At 37.7% G+C, this 23,113-nt stretch overlaps 1 protein-coding gene across 1 annotated transcript in view; it reads right to left on the bottom strand.

Moving 5' to 3' along the window:
• Positions 1-20,610, bottom strand: part of PCGF5 (polycomb group ring finger 5) — a 57,448-nt gene extending 36,838 nt beyond the window's left edge. Inside the window, exon 1 of the mRNA XM_049764339.1 lies at positions 20,320-20,610. Coding sequence (XP_049620296.1) covers positions 20,320-20,431 — 112 coding nt within the window. The 5' untranslated portion in view covers positions 20,432-20,610. The remainder of the gene's footprint in view (positions 1-20,319) is intronic.
• Positions 20,611-23,113: the final 2,503 nt, after the last annotated feature.

The raw sequence follows: 23,113 nt of genomic DNA, 5'->3' as shown, positions 1-23,113 counted from the left end.
TGTAATGAGTTGTAGGAAAGGAAAATAAGAGAAAAATTCCTTTTACAACTGCATAAAACACGAAATAAATAGAATAAAAGAGATAGATATGTACATGAACAATAAAGCATTACTAAAAGAAATATAGATGGCACAAAGAAATGGAAAGGCATTTATTTATGTTCACGTGCTAGGATAATAAGCATTGTTTAAATGGCCACTTTAATTAAAGCAATGAGGCAATACAATTTCTTATAAAAAAAATCCCTACAGATTTAATCAATCTCTACCAAAAGTTCAATGTCATTTTTCAAGAAAATAAAATTAATAAATATGAAATCTATGTAGAACCATGAAAATTCTGAAATTTCCAATTCTAAGAAAAGAAAAATGCGAGCATCATGGACCATAACTTTTCAAAGTACATTATGAAACTATGGCAAGTAGAATAGTGTACTATAACAGAAACAGGCGCATAAACCAATGGAAAAGAGTGCCCAGCAATAAGCAATATGATGGATGTAATCTATAATAGAGGATGTAATCTTGTAATGAAGAAAATGAATCCTCTTCAACAGCACTAGGAAACAGACAAGAAAATACGAAAAGACAGGAGAGAAGAGAAGGAAGAGGAACTTGGTCACCATATATACAAAAATGAACTAAAAATGTATAAAAGATTTAAATTGGGATTCCCTAAAAGATAAACGTGGGTATTCCATGTAATCTAGCTCTCTTACAGTATAAATCCAAATGATATGCTAAAGACTAATTCAAAACTATATTTTCAGCATCCATATTAATGGTAGCATTATTCATAATAGTCAAAAACATGGAACTGATGACCGGTAATAGATAATGGAAGCAAGTGTGCGTGTATGTTTTCAACAGAATACTGACTACTCTGCCATTAACATGATGGAACTGTGCTTTCTGAGATAAAATAGATGCAACTAGAGGTGACTATGCTAAATTACTTCAAATATATTCATTTACATGTGGAATCTAAACTACAAAAAGCAAATTATCTGACAAAAAAAAATAAACTAATTCTGAGGCTTAATTAAAACTATGGTGTTGGGCTAGAGCGATGCTGCAGTGGAAGGGTGTTTGCTTTGCGCGAGTCTGACTCAGGATGGACCACGGTTTGATCCCCTGGCGTCCCATATGGTCCCCCAAGCCAGGAGCTATTTCTGAGCACATAGCCAGGAGTAATTTAAGTGTCAGCCAGTGTGGCCTAAAATCCAAAGAAAAAAACACAAACTATGCTATTACCAGTGGGAAAGGTGGGGGAAGGAATGTAGAGAGAGATATTTTGGTAGTAAGATGGCACTGAAATTTTGGTGGTGGGAATGGTTAAAGTCATACTCCCAATAAAAAATAAGTAGCTAAAACCCTAAAGTTGCATAATAATGTCAACAAAAATATAAAAAATTTAAAGATTAAATATTAGTATCCCTACCACTATGATTAATTTGAAAATTGAAGCGTATCACATATACTCATCCGAGTAAAAACAGATAATTCTGTTAAAAATATTTTGATCAAAATAAAAATTATATTAAAAAATATTTTAACTTAATTTTAATTTTTTATTTTGGTCTTTGAGCCACAACTGGTGACATTCAGGGGTTACTCTTGGCTATGCATTCAGAAATCGCTCCTGGCTTGGAGGACCATATGGGACACCAGGGGATGGAACCAAGTTCTGTCCTAGGTCAGCCGCATGCAAGGCAAAAGCCTTACCATTGTGCCACCGTTCAGCCCCTTAACTTAATTTTTTTATTATATTGTATTCCTTATACCAGAGAAACTCTTTAAAAACATAATTAGCAGATTTAATGGGATATAATAATCTAATTTTTATTAAAAATTTAAAGCATTTATCTATTAAATTTTAATTTTATTGACACCATTGTGATTTACAAAGTCCATCATAGTTGGGTTTCAGACATACAATGAATCCCACCACCAGTGTTGACCTCCCTCCACCAATGTTCCCAAGTGTATCTCTTACCACCCCTCACCCCTCCCACCTTTACTCCCCAGCCTGCCAGTATAACAGGCCCATTTACAGTTTAGATTGTTAAAAGTTTGGGTCTCTTGATTCCATTGTTGTTGCCTTTGGCTTGGATATTTTGTTCTGTCCTTTTTTAACACTACCATCTGAGAATGCTTGGTCCCTGGGCCCCATCCTTTCATTTTTGTGTTTCTCCTCTTCCACTCAGTTTCATTACTTCTCCTCACTATACTCTTGGGCCAAAGGTGTTCGAGACAACTCCCATGAAAGCATTTATTATAGTTAAGGAACTTTGTTTACAATGATGTTGACAGTATGGTCTTAGTATGTAGTTACAGGCAAAATGCTGAAGACACTTCCACCCATACCTAGGTATATAATAAAATAATTAATGCAAAGAGATTGTATTATTATATGTAATAATTATTTATAATATATTATATTTTGAGATTTTCTTATATTTTTTTCTTATATTTTGGCCAAACAGACATTTACTGAGTCAGGCAATATACTCCAACTATGTGATTCAAGGGCAAACAATAAATCTTTTTATCTTTAGGGAACTTAAAGCTTATTCTAGGGAAGGCAAAATTTTATTAGTAAGTGGTATCTACAAAACAAGTAAAAAAGTCAGAGAGAGCGGCAAGAGCTGGCAGGTATTTTAGATAGTGATCAGTTGAGTGGAAATTCTGTCCCCTCTTTTCACCATTACATACATACAATTATATAAAACTTGACTGAAAAATTCAGAAGACTTCTATATTTTATACATAATATAAATACCTCTTGGCACCTAAAAGCATCTAAATGTCTTCTAAAAAGTCAAAATAATGTTTAGGCAGGTAAGGTTGCCTTGTTAAGTCTTATTAAAATAAAGATGTTAAGTTTAATGCTTTTAGAAAATTGCTAGTATATACTCTTCTCCCAGGGACTCTACATAAGCATCTGAAATATGGGAAAGGCAAAAACAAAATCAGTAAGCAACAGGAATTAAAGTATTTTATAGCTTGATCCTATTCAAAAGTTATGACCCTGCCCTGGAGCTCTGATACTAGTGACTCAAAATATTTATCATTATCAGGAATTTAAGAATTACTGGTTGTTTAGGAGTATTGGCCAAACAGACCTACATGACATGCTTAAAACAAGTTCTCACTTGGCCCATTTAAAGGCTAAGGGCAAGACCTGTCCGAACAGGGTTAACTATAATAACCCAGGTTGAAAAAAGAAACATGAATCTCTCTCATTCAAGGTGCACACAATTGCAAGAGTGAGGTTGTGTTAATTGCTTAAGGTTAAAGTAGCACTTGTGCTTTAGGATGCTGATGGAGAATTTCACTAGTATCGTTACTTAGTACTTCTACCTCTAATTCCAGAAATTTCATATGTCTGTTAGAAGTCAATCTCTATTTTATGCACTAGATACCTATCCACTGACCTAAGCACACTGCTTTATCACCTTTCAACTACTACAATCTTCTGCCAGCTAATCAAGATTTTCATCGCTGTTCAAAGATATTTCCCCATTTCAAAAACAAAACTCCTTCTGTAGATTCTATTTCTCTTATCAGTTTTTACTGTATTTCAGAACTCCCCAAATACTTTATAATTCCTCTTTCCACTCTTTCTTCACCTTATCTTTACAGTGAAATTTTCACATAATCATAGTAGAATGATCAAAAGCAGGATATGACACATTTCCCATTCTCTCACCCCTTTCCAGACCTTCATTTGGTTCCATTCCTTTGAAATTGCTTCAAAAGATTTACCCATGGATCTATTCTTGCTATATATATATATAGTGGTCTTCATAAGATGAAAATAGGCTGAGTAAATCGGGTAAAAGGGGCACAGTATGGTTGGTAATAAACTTTTAGTGGTGAAACTAATGTACAATAAACAAATGTTGGTTTATGATGCACACCTGAAACTTAAAATAGGGGCTAGGACAACAGTACAGTTGGTAAGGCTTTTGTCCAACCTGGGTTTGATCCCTGAGCACATTCTCAGTTGTGCCCTTAAACTTTCTCCCTCCCAAAGTGTCCCAAACTTGTCTATTCTCAGTTCCATCTTATATAACCAAGCTGACTCAGTTGAACTCATCTCTTCAATGTTGTGTTTACTTTGTCTCCCAGAGTCATGTTGTTTTCCTTTTACTTCACCAACTCCTTAATGTCCCAAGATTCAGTACTTGAGCCTATTTTCACTTAGTCCCTTCAAATTCCCATTGTTTAAATATGATTTATATGTTGACCAATCATCTCCAGACTCATTTATTCAGTTTTTAATTGGATATTGCTGTTTGAATATACCAGAGTATACACTTGATTTTCAAAAATTAACTTTCTGCTTGATCTAATGATATTTTTATCTTTTGGGTTTCTCAAACACCAGGTCATGAGTGTCTTCACTTCATTGCAGAGCAGGAGGAACCTAAAAATAATACTGGCCCAGCCATGTGGACTGGACAGATTAATGTACAGGTATGGTAATAAACTGCTGTTCAAGCCCAAATAGTGAAAGAGGTCACCAGGGCCATACCTAGTGGTGCTTGTGGGCCACCATACTATAATCAGTATTACTTAAAGGGACATGTGATACTGAGACTTGAACCCTGGAACACCAACATATTAGGAATGTACTTTGGTCTCTCAGTCATAAATTTTTAAAAGCAATATAAAGAGAACTGTTAAATCTGACTTCACCTTCAAAACATATTTAGAATCTGATCACTTTTAATTACCTTGAAACAAGTAATTACCACCTCTTGCCTGGATTAATGCAATAAGCTTCTATCATGTCTATTTTCAAAGTAAACTGTATGGTGGATTAAACATAAACCAGAACTTGTCATTCCTCTACTCAAAACTGTATAGGATTTAGCTCTTCATTTTACTTATAGTAAAATCTGACATTAAAGTAATTCTATAAAATATGAAGTGTCAACAATTTATGTTCATCCCCATCACCTCTGAAACACTCCTTCATGAATGACTATCCACTTATACTGGCATCTAGACCATTTTCTCAACCCAGCAGGCAAAATTCTGCCCGAGTCTGAATTTTTCCTATTCCTCACCCAAAATACTCTCCACTCATATAGTTGGCTAACTCCCTTATCTCCTGTCACTTTCTTAATGAGGCCTATCTTGAATGTAGACTTCTTTAAAAATTTTAGACCTTCTAATATAAATAATGGCCTATTTATTGCTCTTGCTGCCTTTGATACATCAAAGGTATGTTCAGAATAATTCTGGGAGAAAGTATTCAGTAAATATTTATGGACTAAATAAGTATACATGGGTTTGGAATAGTAAAGTGGGCAAAATTTTAGGGCTAACAACTACTCTATAGAAGTCAAAAATCAGTTTACATTTTCAACCAAGGAAGGGAAGCGACTCTGAAATGGTTAGTAAAAAATTTTGTTCAGTGATGGGGATTGAACCCAAAGGCTCCACACATGCAAACCTTGTACCCTTGAGCAATATCCACTGCCCAAACTGGTCATTTTTTGAGTTTTCAAAAGGTAATTCAATACAAACCAAAATAATTTTTAGTTTTCTAAAATAAGTACTTTCATTTTCTGTTAACCAAAAACAGTAACGTCAATGCTTGGGCATTCTGAGAGAAAATAGCTTTGCTCACTGGTGCTTGATATACTGTAAGTCTGACAAAACCCCTTATGTATTAAATATCAGTAGCTATGATAGTTTTGAAAGTATCCAATTGAAACCAACCCTTTCCATTTTCTACATTGGAATATACTTGTTCATGTTTTCAACTTCCTGCACTCAGTTTTTAAACATTTGGTTAATTATTTATATTTTATTTAAGTTCTATGGTTATAAAATTATACATGATTGAATTTCAGTCATAGAATGTATACCAGCTTTCACCAGTGTACAGTTCTCACTATCAACATCCCCAGATTCCCTCTCTTCCCACTGCCTACCTCTGGACCTACCTTCTCTTTTTCTTTTTATTTCCTTCCTTCCTTCCTTCCTTCCTTCCTTCCTTCCTTCCTTCCTTCCTTCCTTCCTTCCTTCCTTCCTTCCTTCCTTCCTTCCTTCCTTCCTTCCTTTCTCTCTCTCTTTCTTTTTCTCTTTCTCTTTCTCTCTCTCTCTCTCTCCTCTCTCTCTCTCTCTTTCTCCCCCCTCCCCACTCTCTCCTTTCTATTTTTCTGGACTCTGCTCAAAAGGCAACTCCCAAGAAAGAAAACACTCTGATAAACATTTTTTCCCCACAATGCTTGTTACTACTTGGAGCAAAAAAGAATTATTACTTTCTGCACCATGTTATGCTCTAACATAAATGCTAGATACAGAATAACATGTTTGTATAATGACTGAGAACATGAAAGTACTTATTAGCATTTGTTGATTAATTAATTCCACCTGGCAATTCTTGGGAGGATTAAATAAGCCAATAAATAAAGGTTCATGACATCAAATATGATATTCAGTGCCATTTAAAATCTTTATTAGTATTTATTTTAATTGTTGAATGATAAAAATCAAAATGTAAGCATTAAATTTGTGTATGTTTGGTCCACTGAAGGGCATCTTAAACTTTAGTTCATCACAGAATCACCTGAAAAACCTGATATTACAGATTCTTGACCTTCTCCTCAGAAGATCTGAGTCAATGTAAGAAGGTCAAAGAACTCACATTTCTAAGTTCCCAAGTGATGTTAGTGCTGAAGGATGATGCACATTTGCTGCACTTCAAATAGTACGAATATATGGCAAAGGTCTTTAAAAAGATTGAGTATCAACAAGAGTTCTCTGTACCTTAAATATCTGTGTAGTTATGCGTTCAAAAATACTAGCTGAGAACCTAAATTTTACCATCTCCTTATTTCATCAATTTTAAAGATTACCATACAAAACTACCAAGTCTCTTATTTATTACATAGTTTTCACTTTTGGGACCTTACATAGCGCTGAGACTCAAACAGGTCACTTGTGAGAAAGATATGTGTGTTAATCTCTCAGATCCTACAATACTCAGATTCTTCAAGTGATTTCTAACCACTTCTAACCACAGAAGAGTTAATGAATATATTATTCACATTTTAGCTGTGGAAAAAAACACCTTTATCTTAAGTAAAAAGGCATTCACTTTAAAGCAATTATTTATTTACACAACCAACAGCAAATATAAAAGCTTCCCAGGACTTTACATAAGATAAAAAGCTTCCCTTCACCTATAATTGCCATTTTCCCTTTCCAGTCCAGTCCAATCTCTCTCTCCAAAACCTTAAGATTTTCACATTTCAATAATGCTAAATACTGATAACATCTCTTTAATGTGCCTATCACTGTACTTGAATCTGAGTTTAAATACAATAAAACAATGAATTTCCATTTACTTAAGAATATATAGAACACTGAAGCAGTAAGGAATCACAGCCTGTTGTAGCAGGTGCTTAGTTTATCTTTAAAGAGCTGAGTTTTAAAGAATGAGTAATAGTTATTGAGACATATTGGAGAAGTAAATTTGAAGCAGAAGATCACCTTGATAAAGTGTATCCATGTGTATGTAGGAGGAGAAGGAGATGTAAGCAGAAACTGAAACTGCTAACAACTTATGATTTTAATTTATGTTGCAGGCAACAAGGTGTTTCTAGGAAATTGGAATTAAGGTGAACAGTGAGTGATGAAGCAGCAAGCTCTTCACCTGATCACTTTGCCATGAGAGAACTATCAACAGTAGCTCTGGAGAGATGATACAAGGATGTGAATAAGAACAGCATAAAGCACAGATCGAATAGTAAGGGAAAAGAATCAAGTGTGGAGCATATTCCTTGCCTGAACAGAACTCTTTCATTCATTTGTAGGTATGCTAAGTTCAGATAACTCTTAGAACACAATAGTGAACATTTAGGAAGATTCTGAATCTCAGAAGGATATGTCAAAACAGGAAACAAACAAGAAGAAACTGAAATAAGTAATTGAAGTTTTAGAGTTGCTAAATTCGTTAAGAAGAGACACACAGTCTCAAGACACTGAGGCAGAAAGGGTACAGAGGGAGCCTCTTTGCTTCCTCAGAAGCACCACTTTTTCACACCTAAGTCAGTGTGTTCTGAGTCAATGAGCCACATAACAACACATAATAAAGATTACCAGACTGCAAAAGTCACAATGGGAAGGCAACAGAGAAAAACCCACCATGCTAGAACAATGATGGTAGATGTGAAGACCTAACCAGTATCAGCCACCTATATATACCTATATAAGAACTTTAGAGGAAATAGTATGTTCAAGGAAGTCAAAGATACCATAGAATGAACAACCAATAAGACTCATGAGGTTATGAAAGCAGAAATAAAAATACTTCAAAACAAATGACAGAACTGAAAATCTTGGGAGGCAAGATGAAAACAGCAGAGAAATAGCTTTTGAGGACAGAATAAGTGAGCATAAAGAATACCTCCAGAAAAGATAAAAAAGAGTCTTAAATAACTGACAAGAAAACTTTGGGATAAATTCAAGAGAACAACATAAGAATCATTCTGCATCACGAAGACAACCCCTGTGAAAAAATATCCAGAACTGGAGAATGTTTGTAACCAAATCCTGGATGCCCCTGGGTTACTAGGTAAGAGATCCAAATAAAAAAATACGCCGACACACATCCAAATTAGAATAATGAAAACCACAGACAGAGATAGAATACTGGAAAACAGCAAAACCAAAGAAGGAAGTCACATACAAAGAACACCCTAAAGATTTATAGCAGATTTACCAAAGGCAGTCCTCAAGGCCTGAAGGCATTGGTGAGATACAGTGCAAATAAACTCAACAAAATAAAAACCTCATCAAGAAGACTTTGCTCGGACAGTCATTCAGATTTGAAGGAAAGGTACACAGCTTTACACATAAACAATAGTTCAAGAACTTTATAAACTCAGAACCAATTTATTAAGGAAAACTGAAAGGAAGTACTTTAAGAATTAAAGATAAACCCCATAAACACACCAAACTTCTACAAAAAGACAGGATGAAATTCCATGATAATCATCTCTCAATGTCAATAGATTAAATATACCAATTAAGAGATAAAACTCTCAGATCCCTGAAATAGAACTGAATATCCTGAAAAAGTCCTATGTAAAAGATTAAGTTAATCTTTGATATCAGAGTAAAACAAATACAAAGTGGAGCAAGGAAAGGATCTTTTACAAGTGCTGTTGGGAAAACTGGCCAGCCACAAGCAAAGAAATGAACTCAAACCTCTTAAGACCCTGCACAAAAGTCAAATATTTTTTACTTCATAAATTGAAACTAAATACATATTTAAGGATAAAACAGCACTAATAAAACAAATGGAAGTAAAGATAAATGGGACTATGTTAAAATAATAAACTTCTGTACCTGAAAAGAAATGGTGGCCAGGATACAAAGATTGCCTATGCATTGGGAAAATTATTTACCCGATACCTGATAAAAGGTTAATGTTTAAGATAACAAGAAAAAAACTATAACCCATCAAAGAAAGGAGAGTAGAAATGAATAGAAATTTCCTCAAAGAACTAGATGGCCAAAACGCACATGAAAACATGTTTCACATCATTGATACTGGGAGATGCAAAACAATGAGGTATCTCAGTCCACACCACAGAAGCTCCAAAAAAGAAAGAACTTCCATAAAATAATATCATCTCACTCAAAAAGAAAAAGATCAACCAGTGCTCATATGGACGTCGAGAGAAAAGGACTTTCATTCACTGCTGGTGAGACTATAGACTGGTCACAATGTTTTTGAGAAAACAATATGGAAATTGCTCAAAAAGACAGAAATTGAGATCCCATGACTCAGCAAAACTGCTTCTAAGAATTCCTAGGATTCCAAAATCAAAATGCAGTAAATTTGTCTGCATTCCTATGTTCATTGTAGCACTACTCACAATGGCTAGAACTTGGAAACCACCCAAGTGCCTAAGAAGAGTGGATAACGAAATGATGGTGCATTTATGCTATGCAGCTGTTAAGATAAATGAAGACATAAAATTTATTATAAGTTAATGGATATGGAGAATATTAAGCTGAGCAAAGTAAGTCAGAGGGAAAGGGTTGCACATAGAATGATTGCACTTATTTATGGGATTAAAAAATAAAGTTATGATGTTACTATCCAAAGACAACAGAGGTGAGCTCCAGGAAGATTGGTCCGGTTTGAAGCTTGCAATGAAGAAAAGGATTGTGCTGTTAGGGTAGAGAAGGGACCATGATGAAAGGGGCCATAATAGTTGGAAATTATCTCTCTGACAAGAACTGAGTGCTAAAGGAGATAAAATGATATAGGCTTGATAGCACATCAACTGTCATTGTCACAGTAGACCATTCACTATCCTAACTGCATTCACTACTCTTTGTAGTAGCTTCCTGCCATGGATTAGTCCTCATAATCTGCATCTCCATTATTTACAGATATTATTTCCATACTATATTTTATTTTTCTTAAATGAGTTAAGATTTTAGTTATTTTTCACAATGCGTTAGATTATTCCATGTCTGTCTTCTGATGACTCCATTCACTCAGCATAATCTCCATATCCATCAATGTAAAAGCATATTCCATGACTTTATTTTTTCTAATAGCTGTGTAGTATTCCATTGTGTAGAGGTACCAGGGCTTTTTTTAGCCACTCATCTGTTCTTGGGTTGTTTCCAGATTCTGGCAATTGCAACTAATGCTGTGATAAAGAGAATGCAGAGAGCTTTTCTGCATGGTGATTTTGGATCCCGAGTGTATAGGGATATTGATGACTCATATAGGAGCTCAATTTCCAGTTTTATGAGGACTATCCATATTGTTTTCCAAAAAAGACTGGACCAATCTATATTCCAATCAGCAGTCAATGAAGAGTCCCTTTATCCCTGCATCCACACCAGCACTGATCTTGTTCTTTGTGATGTGTGCCAGTCTCTGTGGAGATGATACCTCATTGTTGTTTTTGTTTGCTTTCCCCTGATGGTTAGTGATGTGCAACATTTTTTGCATTGGCCGTCTGTATTTCTTCTTTGAGGAAATGTCTGTTCAATTCTCCCCATTTTTAAATGGGGTTAGATGTTTTCTGTGATTCTTGCTAAGTTCTGAGTACCTTGTATGTCTTAGCTATTAACCCTTTATCTGGATATTGGATGAATAGTTTCTCCTATTCCGTGGGTAGTTTTTGTATCCTAGACACTGTTTCCTTTGCAGTGCAGAAGTTTCTCAGTGTAATGTAGTTCCATTTGTTTAATTTGCTTCCACTTGCATGGACAGTGGTGTTTCATCTTTGAAATCATCTTTAACTTCAATGTCATGGAGTGTTCTGCCCATGTTTTCTTCTATGTATCTTACTATAGAGACTTTGCCCTACACTCCTCTTTCCATTCACTCAGCCCTTTTGAAAACTACTTCTATTGTGTTAACAAACTAATTGCTAACAGATTACTGTTAACTGCCACCTGAGGTGGTCAGAGGTAGTAGAAAAGATTGTAGGGGAAGGTCTGTGGGTCAGCATGCTCTTGTTCCAAGGCTGGAAGCCCACTGACCACCATACTTTATTTTTCCTTTACGTCTTAGTTTTTTAATTCTCGTGGCAACCCTGCTTTGAACCTGTTCACCTGAGGTCGGATCAGCCCCAACATCTGACACCCATACAGGGACCTGAGAACAGACACCTCACAGGGACAAAAAATGGTGGTCCTCTGATGGATCATCACCAACTCTAGGCCAACTCTAGGCCGGATCATCACCATGATGGTTCCCTTGCACTATACTAAATATGCCACAACCGCTACTGGAGTGGTAGCAGAAATGACTCTCCTTCTGAGCTGCTTCACGCTGCTCTGTGTGTTTACCAACATTTCACACACTGAAATGAATGTACCACACCCTTTATTGATTTGATTCTGCATTTTTCACACAGAACGGGAGAATGTATTTCCTGAAAGCAGCTCAAGTCCTACCTTAAAATTGTCTCTGAAATTAATCCTTGGTTCCCCAACGAGGGCACCTTAGAGACAAAAATTTGAAAAAAGGATTAGGGACAATGCTTACAGGTTGCATAACAAAAAGATTCAGATTCCCCCCCCCCCCCCACACACACACACATAATTTTGGGTAACTTGGGATTTTTGTTAATTCCATCATTCAACTTTTGGATTGTACTGCTAGAGAAGATCCAACTGAGAACACTACTCCCTCAGCTCCTCCATTGCCCACATCCCCCAAAAGGAAATTCTCTTATACATATGCAGAGAGGAGAGGGGTGCCTTCCAAGTGGTGATGTGTTCTCAAAACCCAGGCTGATAATTTACTGTTCATTACTAGCATCAGACCTCCACTTCCCAAGCAGTACATCAAATGAGGAAGATGTATATAAAGACTCAGCTACCATCTCTTTAGACTCAGTCTGCAAACCTCTCAGTAGAAATGCTTCCCTCCACTATCCCACTGCTCTCAAATCAAGACTACCTAGAAGTAATTCCAAGCAAATCTTATGTTTAAGACCCTTATAGGTCCATAATTCACGTAGGCCTGATAAACTTAGCCTTTTCTGCTCCATCCATCTGTAGGATAATCAGCCTCCATCTTATGAAAGCTTGAAAATAGAGTCACTCAGCAACTTTAAAAAGGATGTGCTTCGTATGGACCTAAGTCTGTACTGCAAAGAGTCTCTTACATGCTGGAGTAAAAATGTATGTTGGACCCCAGAATTTTCATATTGTTGCTAAAACCTGCTTAAGCCCTCAATACAGTGGAAAATGTGATTCAGTGATGAGTCCGAGAAAAAAACTTCACACCTTAGGTCATTCTGGGAAGAAAATTTCAGGGGTTCAATTGACCTAAGAGATGCTAATAGGCAAGGGAGAATGGGAGGACACAAAAAAGCAGGCTGCCTTGGCTTGTGCTGTTATACCTCATATCCCTGAGGCAGTGTTTTGGGCTTGGGAAAAGATGGATGCTGATGCTGAATATAAGGGAAGTTATACAAGTACTTTTTCAGGGAGTTTCTAAGCTTTAAACAGAATTTATTGGGAAATTGATGGATGCAATTCAGAAGCTGGATAAATTTAAAGACCCAACAACACCTGTTAAGACAATTAATTAGCTTTTGAGAATGCCAATGAAGATTGTCAGGCAATTTTGCAGCCATAAGAGAGAGGATGTCATGGATTATTTAAAAGCATGTTGGAAAGTTGGTTCTATTAACATCAGGCACGCGTAAATGCTATTGAGGCCTAAGCAATGCAGAGGCAGCTCAGGACAAATGTTCCAATTGTGGAAAGTTAGGCCATCTACCCGGGAATGCAGAGCCCCTTCCAATCTCATCCCTTCAAGAGCATCACCTGGCCCTTGTCTGAGATATGGCAGAGGAAACCACTGGGCAAAAGATTGCTGCTCTTCCGGTAATCCTGTCTTGAAAAACTAAAAAAGAGGCCAGCCTCAGGCCTCACACGCCCAGTCTAGATGTTTTAGTTTTAATAAAATGGGCCATTTCCGCAGGGATGCAGGACCCTTCCTGGCCCTGGAGAATGACACCCGAACCTTGTCCATGAGCAGGGAGAGACCACTAGCAAGAGATTACCCCCAATAATCCTGTGTTGGGAAACTGGAGAACAGGTCAATTCTAGGCCCTATAGAATCTAGGGGCACTCCCGATTGCACCCCACTTCCCCAACCTAGGCTTACAGAATTAAGATCAAAAGATTTGTTGCAATCCACTACTGCAGAGTGTGATGCTCTGTATGCCTTTTGCCATAATACCACTATGATAGCCCCGGCCTAATACACCTACATATTAAAATCCAGTAAATAAGGGCCAATTCTGCCAGGCGCTGTAGGCCTACTCCTAGGCAGAAGCAGTCTGACTCTTAGGGAATCACTAATCCAGGGGTGGCAAACACGCGGCTCTCCAGGTGCATGCAGCTCCCGGCCAAAATGAATGCGGCTCTTTGCCTCTTATCATTATTTTGTATACTGTGGCTCTTTGCCAAGTTTGGATTTTCTTCTGCTGCTTCTGAGGAGGGACTTCTGAGGAGAGATCTAGCGCGGAGTCCCGCCCCCAGGCTGTGTCATCCCATCTCCCATCCCTCGGAAACAACTGCACAGGCCAGTGAGCGAGGGACCCGTGTGTCACATGTTGGGTCACATCTTGCCGTTAGTTCTTAGTGTGGAGGATGCAGCACACCCTTACCATCACTGCAGGATTTTGACCCTCACTCAAAATGGCAAAATGCAATGTGCGTTTAATTTATTATTGTTAAAATGATATGCTTTTGTGTGAGTGTTGGTCTGCTTTGGCAGGTCACTGCGTGGTGTGGCTCTCTGACTCTCACGGTTCAAAATTTTGGCTCTTTGTGTTGAACTTGTTTGCCACCCCTGCACTAATCAATGCTCATCATGTCAGAGTAATAAAGTCTGATTTTTCTGGGAAAAAAATAATTGTCATTTCAGTAACAACTGTTTGGACATTTGAAAAGGGAAAGTGCACTGACCAACTGCTCCTTCCTTTTGTAATGCCTGGAGACTTTAATTTCCCTAAGATTAGAGGTTTCGGTAGTACCAATCTCATAGTGGCCTCTATTGATCCCCTGATGACCTTTACTCTAATATTATAGAAGGCAAACACATGCTTTTAACCCTTGAGATTCAAAGGAAGAAGTTTAAGGATATGACTGACACAGGTGCCAATGTTTCCGTCATCTCTTCTCAATACTGGCTCCATAATTGGGCCTTTCAGGCACTACCTCATGGACTGAATGGAGTAGTAGACACTATACCTTCTTCCTCTGTCTTCCCTCCTTTGGCATTCCCAACTCAGAACTTAGTAATTTGTTTCTCACCCTTGAAGGGAAGAAAAAGTATGATTATTGCTCTTTGTTATCCCTCATTCACCTACCACAGCGATTGCACAGTCATCAGGCCTGTAAGAGTGGATCTATTTGCAAAACAGCCTAGCACCCTCATACCATATTTGGAGTTAACAGCTGCCTTGATAATTAGAGACTGTGAGTGCATGCTTTACTGGGCTATGGCCCTCATGTCATTTCACTCCTCATCCCTAAGAAAGAAATTGACTCTATTTTGCCCTTCAGCAATGTTCTTCAAAGAGCTTTAGCCGATTCCTCAAGAGACCTTTCTTCCTCCGACCAAACTGCGAAAGCTTGGGATTTGGGATTTTTTCAAAAGGACCTCCTTTGTAATCTTTTCCATTATTCGCTCCTTTCCCATTTCCAACCCCCAGTGTATTACATTGATGGCTCATTCTCAGGGAAAGACAAAATCCTTGGCCCCTCCCTGACCAGAACAATGTTTACCAACTATAATTCTGCCCAACAAATGAACTCACCACTTTGACATATTCACTCTCCTACATGTCAGGCACATATAACATGGTAAACAACTCACCTATGTGGTTGGCCTGGAATTGGTACTGCTTCCCTAAATGCCCAATCAGCAACTATAAATTCTTTTACAAAAATGCTCTGAACCTATTTTCATTTCTCATATCATTCTCATTATCATATCTCATTCTGAGAAACGAATCTACTGAGCACCCAGCGGTACCTGTTTTTACCTCACCTGTACAAAAGCATCAGGCCCTACATACACTCAAATGCCTGCCACCTTTGTGTACATTTCATATCTCACTAAGACAAGCCAAATTGTCCATTCTCTTTTACATTTTACCCCCCATGTTGCCAGAACTAATCCTGAGGTCTACAGACAAATTATGGCAGTTAACACATGTTAACCAGCAGGTTAAATACATGCTAACCTTTTTCCAAACCAACCTTTTCTTCATGTAGTTGTTGACACTTATTCTCATTTTATATGGCTGTCCCTATAACTCTCAAAGAGCTCAAGCCATTTGATCTTTTTGTTACAAAGTTTTTCTGTTATGGGCGCTCCCCAAACCATCACAACTGATAATGATCTAAACTAATTAAAAACTTACAATCGTTCTGTAGTGAATGGCAAATCAAATATGTCCCTGTTATCCTCTATAACTCTCTGTGTCAAGGTATCATTACACATGCTTACATGACCCTCAAAATTCAATGATTGGGCCCGGAGAGATAGCACAGCGGCGTTTGCCTTGCAATCAGCCAATCCAGGACCTAAGGTGGTTGGTTCGAATCCTGGTGTCCCATATGGTCCCCCATGCCTGCCAGGAGCTATTTCTGAGCAGACAGCCAGGAGTAACCCCTGAGCAACGCCGGGTGTGGCCCAAAAACCAAAAATAAAATAAAATAAAATAATTCAATGATTAAAAACAGAATAGGATTATCCCCCCACTTGACTTCTTATCCTTAACATTATTTTCTTTAAATTTACTCCAAGGAGAGCCCCGAATAGCCACTGAATGACATTTTCAAGAAGGTACACTGGCACAGAAAACAATTAATTCAACATCTGGGTGAAAATGACAAAAAACGAGGTTACCTTATCAGAGGAAAAGGCTGTGCTTATATTTCCACAGATGGCAGCCCCACAATGAAACTCTGGGTCCCATTATGCCTCATTAGAAGTCGAATCCAATCCACCAAGATTCAGAAAGATCGCTAGCTCTTTCTACAGATGTTTATGGAAAAAGAACTTAGATGCTGTAGAACCAGTGATGGCTAACCTTTTTGAGCCTGAGTGCCCAAACTGCAGAACAAAACCAAAGAATTTCCTCAAAAGTGCCAGCACGTCAATTAAACCTTAATAACAAGATTTTAGTATCTAAAAACTATGCGGCACGTGCTGCATATCTTGATTGCGGACCTTCCCGTGTGCCAGCTGCAAGGCCTTCACGTGCCACCACTGGCACACATGCCATAGGTTCGTCATCATGGCTCTAGACTCATCAGACAGTGCTCTATGTAAGAATGTTTAACAACTTGTCTTCAAATTAGGTGTATTTACAGAAATGTTCTAATACTTTTGTTTCAGAAAGACCACAGCAGCCTATGAAAAAAATAACTTAGATGCTCTATACTCATATTACAGTTGCTAAACTTGTTTAGCAACTTGTTTTCAAATTAAGTAAATCTGCAGAAAGGTTCTAATGTTTTTGTTCAGAGGAGTATATGAACAAAGGTTTATGTATAAAAACAAGAATATGGAAAAAATTGATTGGTTTGAGAATGATGTATGCACAATTTAACCTATGATACTTTTACAGCAAGTCTACCAGTATGAATAATGATTCCTAGGAATTAAAAATTACAGTAACTGGCTTAAAATTTTCCTTATTTTCCTTCTGGCAAAGGCCAGTAAGGCAACCTCTCCTTGTGTCTAAGAGAATGTTATCTCTCTCCCTCCAAGGAGAAAAACTGATATGGTAACTTCTCACGGTCTTGACATATTGGACCATATCTGCCAACTTTATATTAATAAGCACTTCGACTTATTTCCATATAGAACAGACTGGGATCATGTGTGTGTTTGGGAAATGTACAACCAAGTTGTAATCGACTGACAGGGCTAATTTTGCCATGAGAACTATTGTTTCCTTTCTAAACCCCACATCAGTTTCATCCCTACCACCCTTGATGGGTAAGAATAACAGCTGTAGAGAATTGATTATCAACTGTGTATGTGTGTGCATGGGTGTATGTATGGTGGCCACCTTTTTATTTGTAGTCAATTCTTTTATATATATATATGTTGTACCTAAGCAAAGCCCATTCTCTTCCCTAGCTGCCATTTAACATTTTCCCCATCCCTCCCTTCCCTCCTGTGCAAAGCCCTATTGTTTTCTCTGTTCTCCCTATCCCAGATTTATTGCTGTTACTATTAATGTCATTACCCCTGCAGTTCAACATCCCTTATGCCCTGTAGTGCCACTCCCTCTTCCTCATATCCTTTCAGCCTTGCACCACTGGAATATGAGGACTGTTATCTACATCTTTTGTATGAATGGGACCATGGCTCAGGGACTAATCTTGGCCAGTGACTCCACCCAGCAGCTGCAGGAAATCACTGGTACATCCATTGCTTCCCTGACTGCTCTCAACCAACAGATTATCTCATTAGCTGAAATAGTCCTCAAGAATTGACCTACTTTGGACTTGATCACAATAGACTAAGGGCGGATATGTGTATTATTTATGTGGATTTCTTGGGGAAGAATGCTTTTATGTATTTCTTGAGAATAATGTTACTACTATACCTATAAATCAGGGGTAGTAGACTAGACTACAACCTAGTCAAAGCCCCCTGGTGCCCCAATATTACTTTGTGGCCATATTCTTTATTCTTTTGCATAAATTCAGATAAATGAAATGTCTTAAAGAAGTTCCTGCCCATTAAAACTAGGAACTACAAAATCTGAACATTGTGATGGGTCCTAAACCCTGAACATTTGTCATATTGGTTTAACCTACTTGGTCATGGTCATGGTCTATGACCTGGTTGATGAACTGTTGAATTCTACTTAATAGTGTTTTGTTGGGGGTGAAAAGCCTTAAAAGCTTGAAAAGATGGGCAGTGGTTTCTCTTTAAAGGTTTGAAAGAATTCTCTAGTGAATCCATCTGGGCCTAGGCTTTTGTTTTTGGGAAGCCTTTTGATTGCTATTTTAATTTCCTCAATAGTAAAGTTCTGTTCAGATATTCCAGAACACCTTGCTTCAACTTGCTAGGTTATAGGAATACAAGAATATCCATTTTTTCTAGGTTCTCTTGTTTTGTAGCATAGATTCTCAAAGTAATCTTTGATTAACCTTTAAATTTCTATAGTATCTGCAATGACCACCCCTTTTTCATTTCTTATTTGGTTTATTAAGTTTCTCCCTTTCATTGTGAGTCTTGCTGATTGATAGTTTATTGATTTTCACATTTTTTCAAAAACTATTTCTTACTTTTATTAATCTTTTGGATTGTTTTTTGGGTGTTCAGTTAATTTCTTCTGTGTTTATTATTTCTTTCTGCCTGCTTACTTTCAGCTCATTTTGTTGTTCCTTTTCTGGTTTTTTTTTTCAGTTGTTCTATTAAGTTACTTATGTAGACCCTTCTTCCCTCCCAATGTTCTTGCAAAGCTATAAATTTTCCTCTTAATACTGCTTTTACTGTGTCCCACAAATTCTGATAATTTGTGTCTTCATTCTCAGTTGTTTCCAGAAATCTTTTGATTTCTTCTTTGATTGTTTCTGACCCACTGTTGTTCAGTGGTGAGCTGTTTAATTTCCAGGTGTTAAAAGTTTTTCTCTCTGTGTCTTTTTTGCAATTCACTTTAAATCATTGCACTTTCTCATTCAGTTATTCTAAGTAGCTAATATAAGTGACAATATAAGTGATATCATCCTGTGATTTTATCCCCAAATTACAAAATAATAAGAAGGTAATCCATAATTTCTGGGAGTGATGGAAGATGTGGTGAAGAATTCATAATTTATCTTCAAACTGAATTATATTCATTAAATAGGTACACAACCAACATGTATGTATATTCTATGAACCTCTAAGTATATTATTTCAAAGCAGTTTTTAAAACCCCAAATCACTGTGGTGTGTTTGTGTGTGTGTGTGTGTGGGGGGGGGGTTGTCAGTCATCTCCCTAACAGAGCTCAGGAGGCCTAGAGTCCTCATCAGCAGTTTTTTCGTTAAAGAGACCAGCTGTTTAAAGTAAGGAGCCCTGTGATGACAGGGGTTACTTAGGCCTTCCTGGTTGTGTTACATGTTTAAGGGCCTCTAGGGTGTATGTGCCTAGTTATGCTTGGGGACATAAAGGACCACACCCAGTGGTGTTCAGGAGTATCAAGGCACATCTTTGATACTTAAGGGGATCGTCCCATGATACTTAAGTGGTAATGGGAACTGAAGACAGATCAGGCATGCAAAGCCTTGCTTGTACCCTAATCTTTGTATTATCTCCTGGCTTCTAAAATAGCTTCCTTAAAACCTGCAACTAACAGCCTTTGAATTTAGAAACATTTTTTAAATCAGATGAAAGTAAACTATTGTGATTACCATTAAAAAATTTCATTCTGGGGCAGGCCAGGTGGCACTAGAGGTAAGGTGTCTGCCTTGCAAGCACTAGCCAAGGAAGGACCGCGGTTCGATCCCCCGACGTCTCATATGGTTCCCCCAAGCCAGGGGCGATTTCTGAGCTCTTAGCCAGGAGTAACCCCTGCGCATCAAACAGGTGTGCCCCCCCAAAAAAATTTTTTCATTCTATTGGCATCCTAATGTTAACTAGGTTCAATCAAATTTACTTAAATTTGAAGTTAATCTTTAGAATACTCATTTTAAAAGTTAAAATATAAAGACACAAGATGGCAGTTAAAAAGAGCAAGTGTAACCAATAACTTATAATTGGTATAGGAAATAATACTCACATGTATGAAGACATTCTGTTACCGTAGTTGGCTTGATCAGATACCCTTTGCAGATGTAGCACGTGATGTAAGGATTGAAATCTTTCACCAAGTGTTTCCTTTGAGTAGCCATTAGTGGTATACAAGGACAGACTTTAGTAGTTCAGGCAAAGAGGAATTTTGAGTGGATAAAGGTCTGATCCCAGGAGCTGGTGTGGCGTTTTCAAAAGGATGTCCAGAGGCAGAAAAACATCCAAAATTAACATGAGATCACTGGTCATCACTCCTTTTGGTGATTCGGTGTTCCCATATCTGTTTACATGATAATTGAAAAAATGTGACGTAAAGTTGCAAAGTTCCTATACTAATACATTCAATATAACACATTTATTAGAAATACTGTACCGATATTATACCAGCAGCAAATGTTTCTTGTTCCAAATTAAAGAGTTAAACAGAAAACTTCCTCCACTATAAAAATGGTTTTTTAAATCTCTAATTCAGAACAAAATCATCTCATTTTGAAACTTCAAATATTACCTTTATATAAATGATACCCAAAGGCATGCACTTCATTTTCATTTATACTTCATTTTTTTTTTCTGTTGTTGCTTTGGGGCTACAGAGGGCAATGCTCAGGGATTACTTCAGGTGCAACTCAGGACTACATGTAGAGACAGCGATCAAATCCAGGTCAACTGCATACAAGGCAAACACCTTATCCACTGTATTATCTTTCTGGTCCTAGCTTCATTGATTTTATTGGTCTGACTGTTCTATTAGGGTTGTCTGAAGACAAAAATGAAAACATTCACAACGCAAGATTTTATCCTCACCTATAAAAATGTTCCCTGTTTCTTTCTTCAAAGAAGAAATACAGATGGCCAAAATGCTCCACACATCATTATTCTTCAGGGAGATTCAAATCAAAACAATGAGGTACCATCTCACTCCACAGAGCTTGCACACACCACAAAGAACAAGAACAACCAATGCTGGCGTAGATGCAGAGAGAAAGGCACTCTCATTCACTGTAGGAATGTAGACTGGTCCAGCCTTTTGGGAAAACATTATGGATATCCCTCAAAAATCTATAAACTGAGCTTCCATATGGTCCAGCAATACCACTCCCAAGGATATATCCCAGGAGTCTAAAAACACAATGCAGAAAAGCCCTCTGCATTCCTATGTTCATGACAGCACTATTCACAATACCAGAATATTGAACCAACCCAAGTGCTCAAGAACAAATGAGTTGATAAACTTCTACATCTAGGCAATGGAATATTCTGCAGCTGTTAGGAAAATGAAGTCATAACATTTTCTTGTACATGAAGGGATATGGAGAGTATTATGCTGAGTGAAATGAGTCAGAGGGAGATGGATAGACATAGAATGATTGCACTTATCTGTGGGATATTTAATAAAATCATAGTATAGTAATAATACCTAAAGAAAACAGAGACAAGGTCAAAGAGGACCGGTCCATTGTAGGAAGCTTGCCACAAATAGGGAGAGAGTGCAGTTAGGGCAGAGAGGGGACCTCTATGACAATGATAGCTGGAAATAATCGTTCTGGACAAAAACTGGGTGCTGAAAGGAGACAATGTGATAGGCCTACTACTCCTTCAGCAACAATACTGCCAACCAGTGTCTAAAAGAAATAAAAAGGAGAGAGAAAACATGAAAGCACGTATGAGAGTGAGACAGAGAGGCTGAGAAAGGGGAAGATCTGAGAAAAAAAATTGGTGGTGGGAAATAAGCATGGTGAAGGATGTTGTACATTGTATGACTGAAACTAATCACAAAAACTGTGCAATTGTGGGGGGAAAAACCCACATAAAACAAAATACACCCAACTGTATAATGAACAACCTTGTAACCATGGTGTTTTAAATTTTAAAAAAAGGAAAAAAAAAATCTTCCCTGTTCAGCCACCCAATTTATAGGAAGGTTCATTTTACCTTCTGCTACCAGGTTTAGTCCATCCTATCTGGGGCCCTTTTCTTTAAAAAAAAAAAAATGTTTCCTCTTTGCAGGCAAAAGTTTCAGTTTCTCGGCCTGTCACATGAGACCCTTCACAAGCTGCCCTTCAAAAACTTTCCTTCCTGCACAGGAAAGGAAGTGCACTTGGCAGGTTCTAAGCCTTCAAACTCCTCTATTTACATTCCACTGATCCTTCAAGATTCTTCTGCAGTGCTATCCTAAGTGCAATCTGTTCCAATTTTGGTTTGTTTTATATATTTTTTTGGGTAGGTGGTTTGTTTGGGGGCCACACCCAGTGGTGGTAATCTATGACTCCGGAGGCTATTAGTCAGCCTCTGCACTCAGAAAATAATTCCTGGTGCTGCTAGGAGATCATGCCTGGATGGAACTGGCCGACCAACACGAAAAGACGAGCGCCCTAGCAGCTGTGCTATATAGCTCCTGCCCTTTGCTTCTGAGTTTTCAGCTACACTTCTCTTCTGTGACATTTTCTCCTTTCTCTAACTTGAATCTTCAGTCACATTTAGCAGCTGTTTGTACATATATATACACATATACAGACATGTATATATGTGCATGATTACAACACAAGCAAATATATATGTATCTAATACAGGAAATCCTGCTTCTCCTCCCCAAGCCCCAGTGGCTTCACTGCAGAACGAAAAACAACAACAACCTCCCAGGTCCTTAAGAATTAAATACAACACTCCAAGTCCAGAAAGCAGTACCCAAGGGGTGTAAAAAAAAAAAAAGAAAGAAATGCCATCCACTCCCCACCAGCAATGTTTCCCAAAGGTAGCTTGTACAAAGTTGAAGGAAAGAAAGA

The sequence above is a fragment of the Suncus etruscus genome, chromosome 17 (genome assembly GCF_024139225.1).
Source record: "Suncus etruscus isolate mSunEtr1 chromosome 17, mSunEtr1.pri.cur, whole genome shotgun sequence".
NCBI classification, from domain to species: domain Eukaryota; kingdom Metazoa; phylum Chordata; class Mammalia; order Eulipotyphla; family Soricidae; genus Suncus; species Suncus etruscus.
The sequence above is the reverse complement of the archived record's forward strand: the minus strand, read 5'-3'. Positions and strand labels throughout refer to the sequence as shown.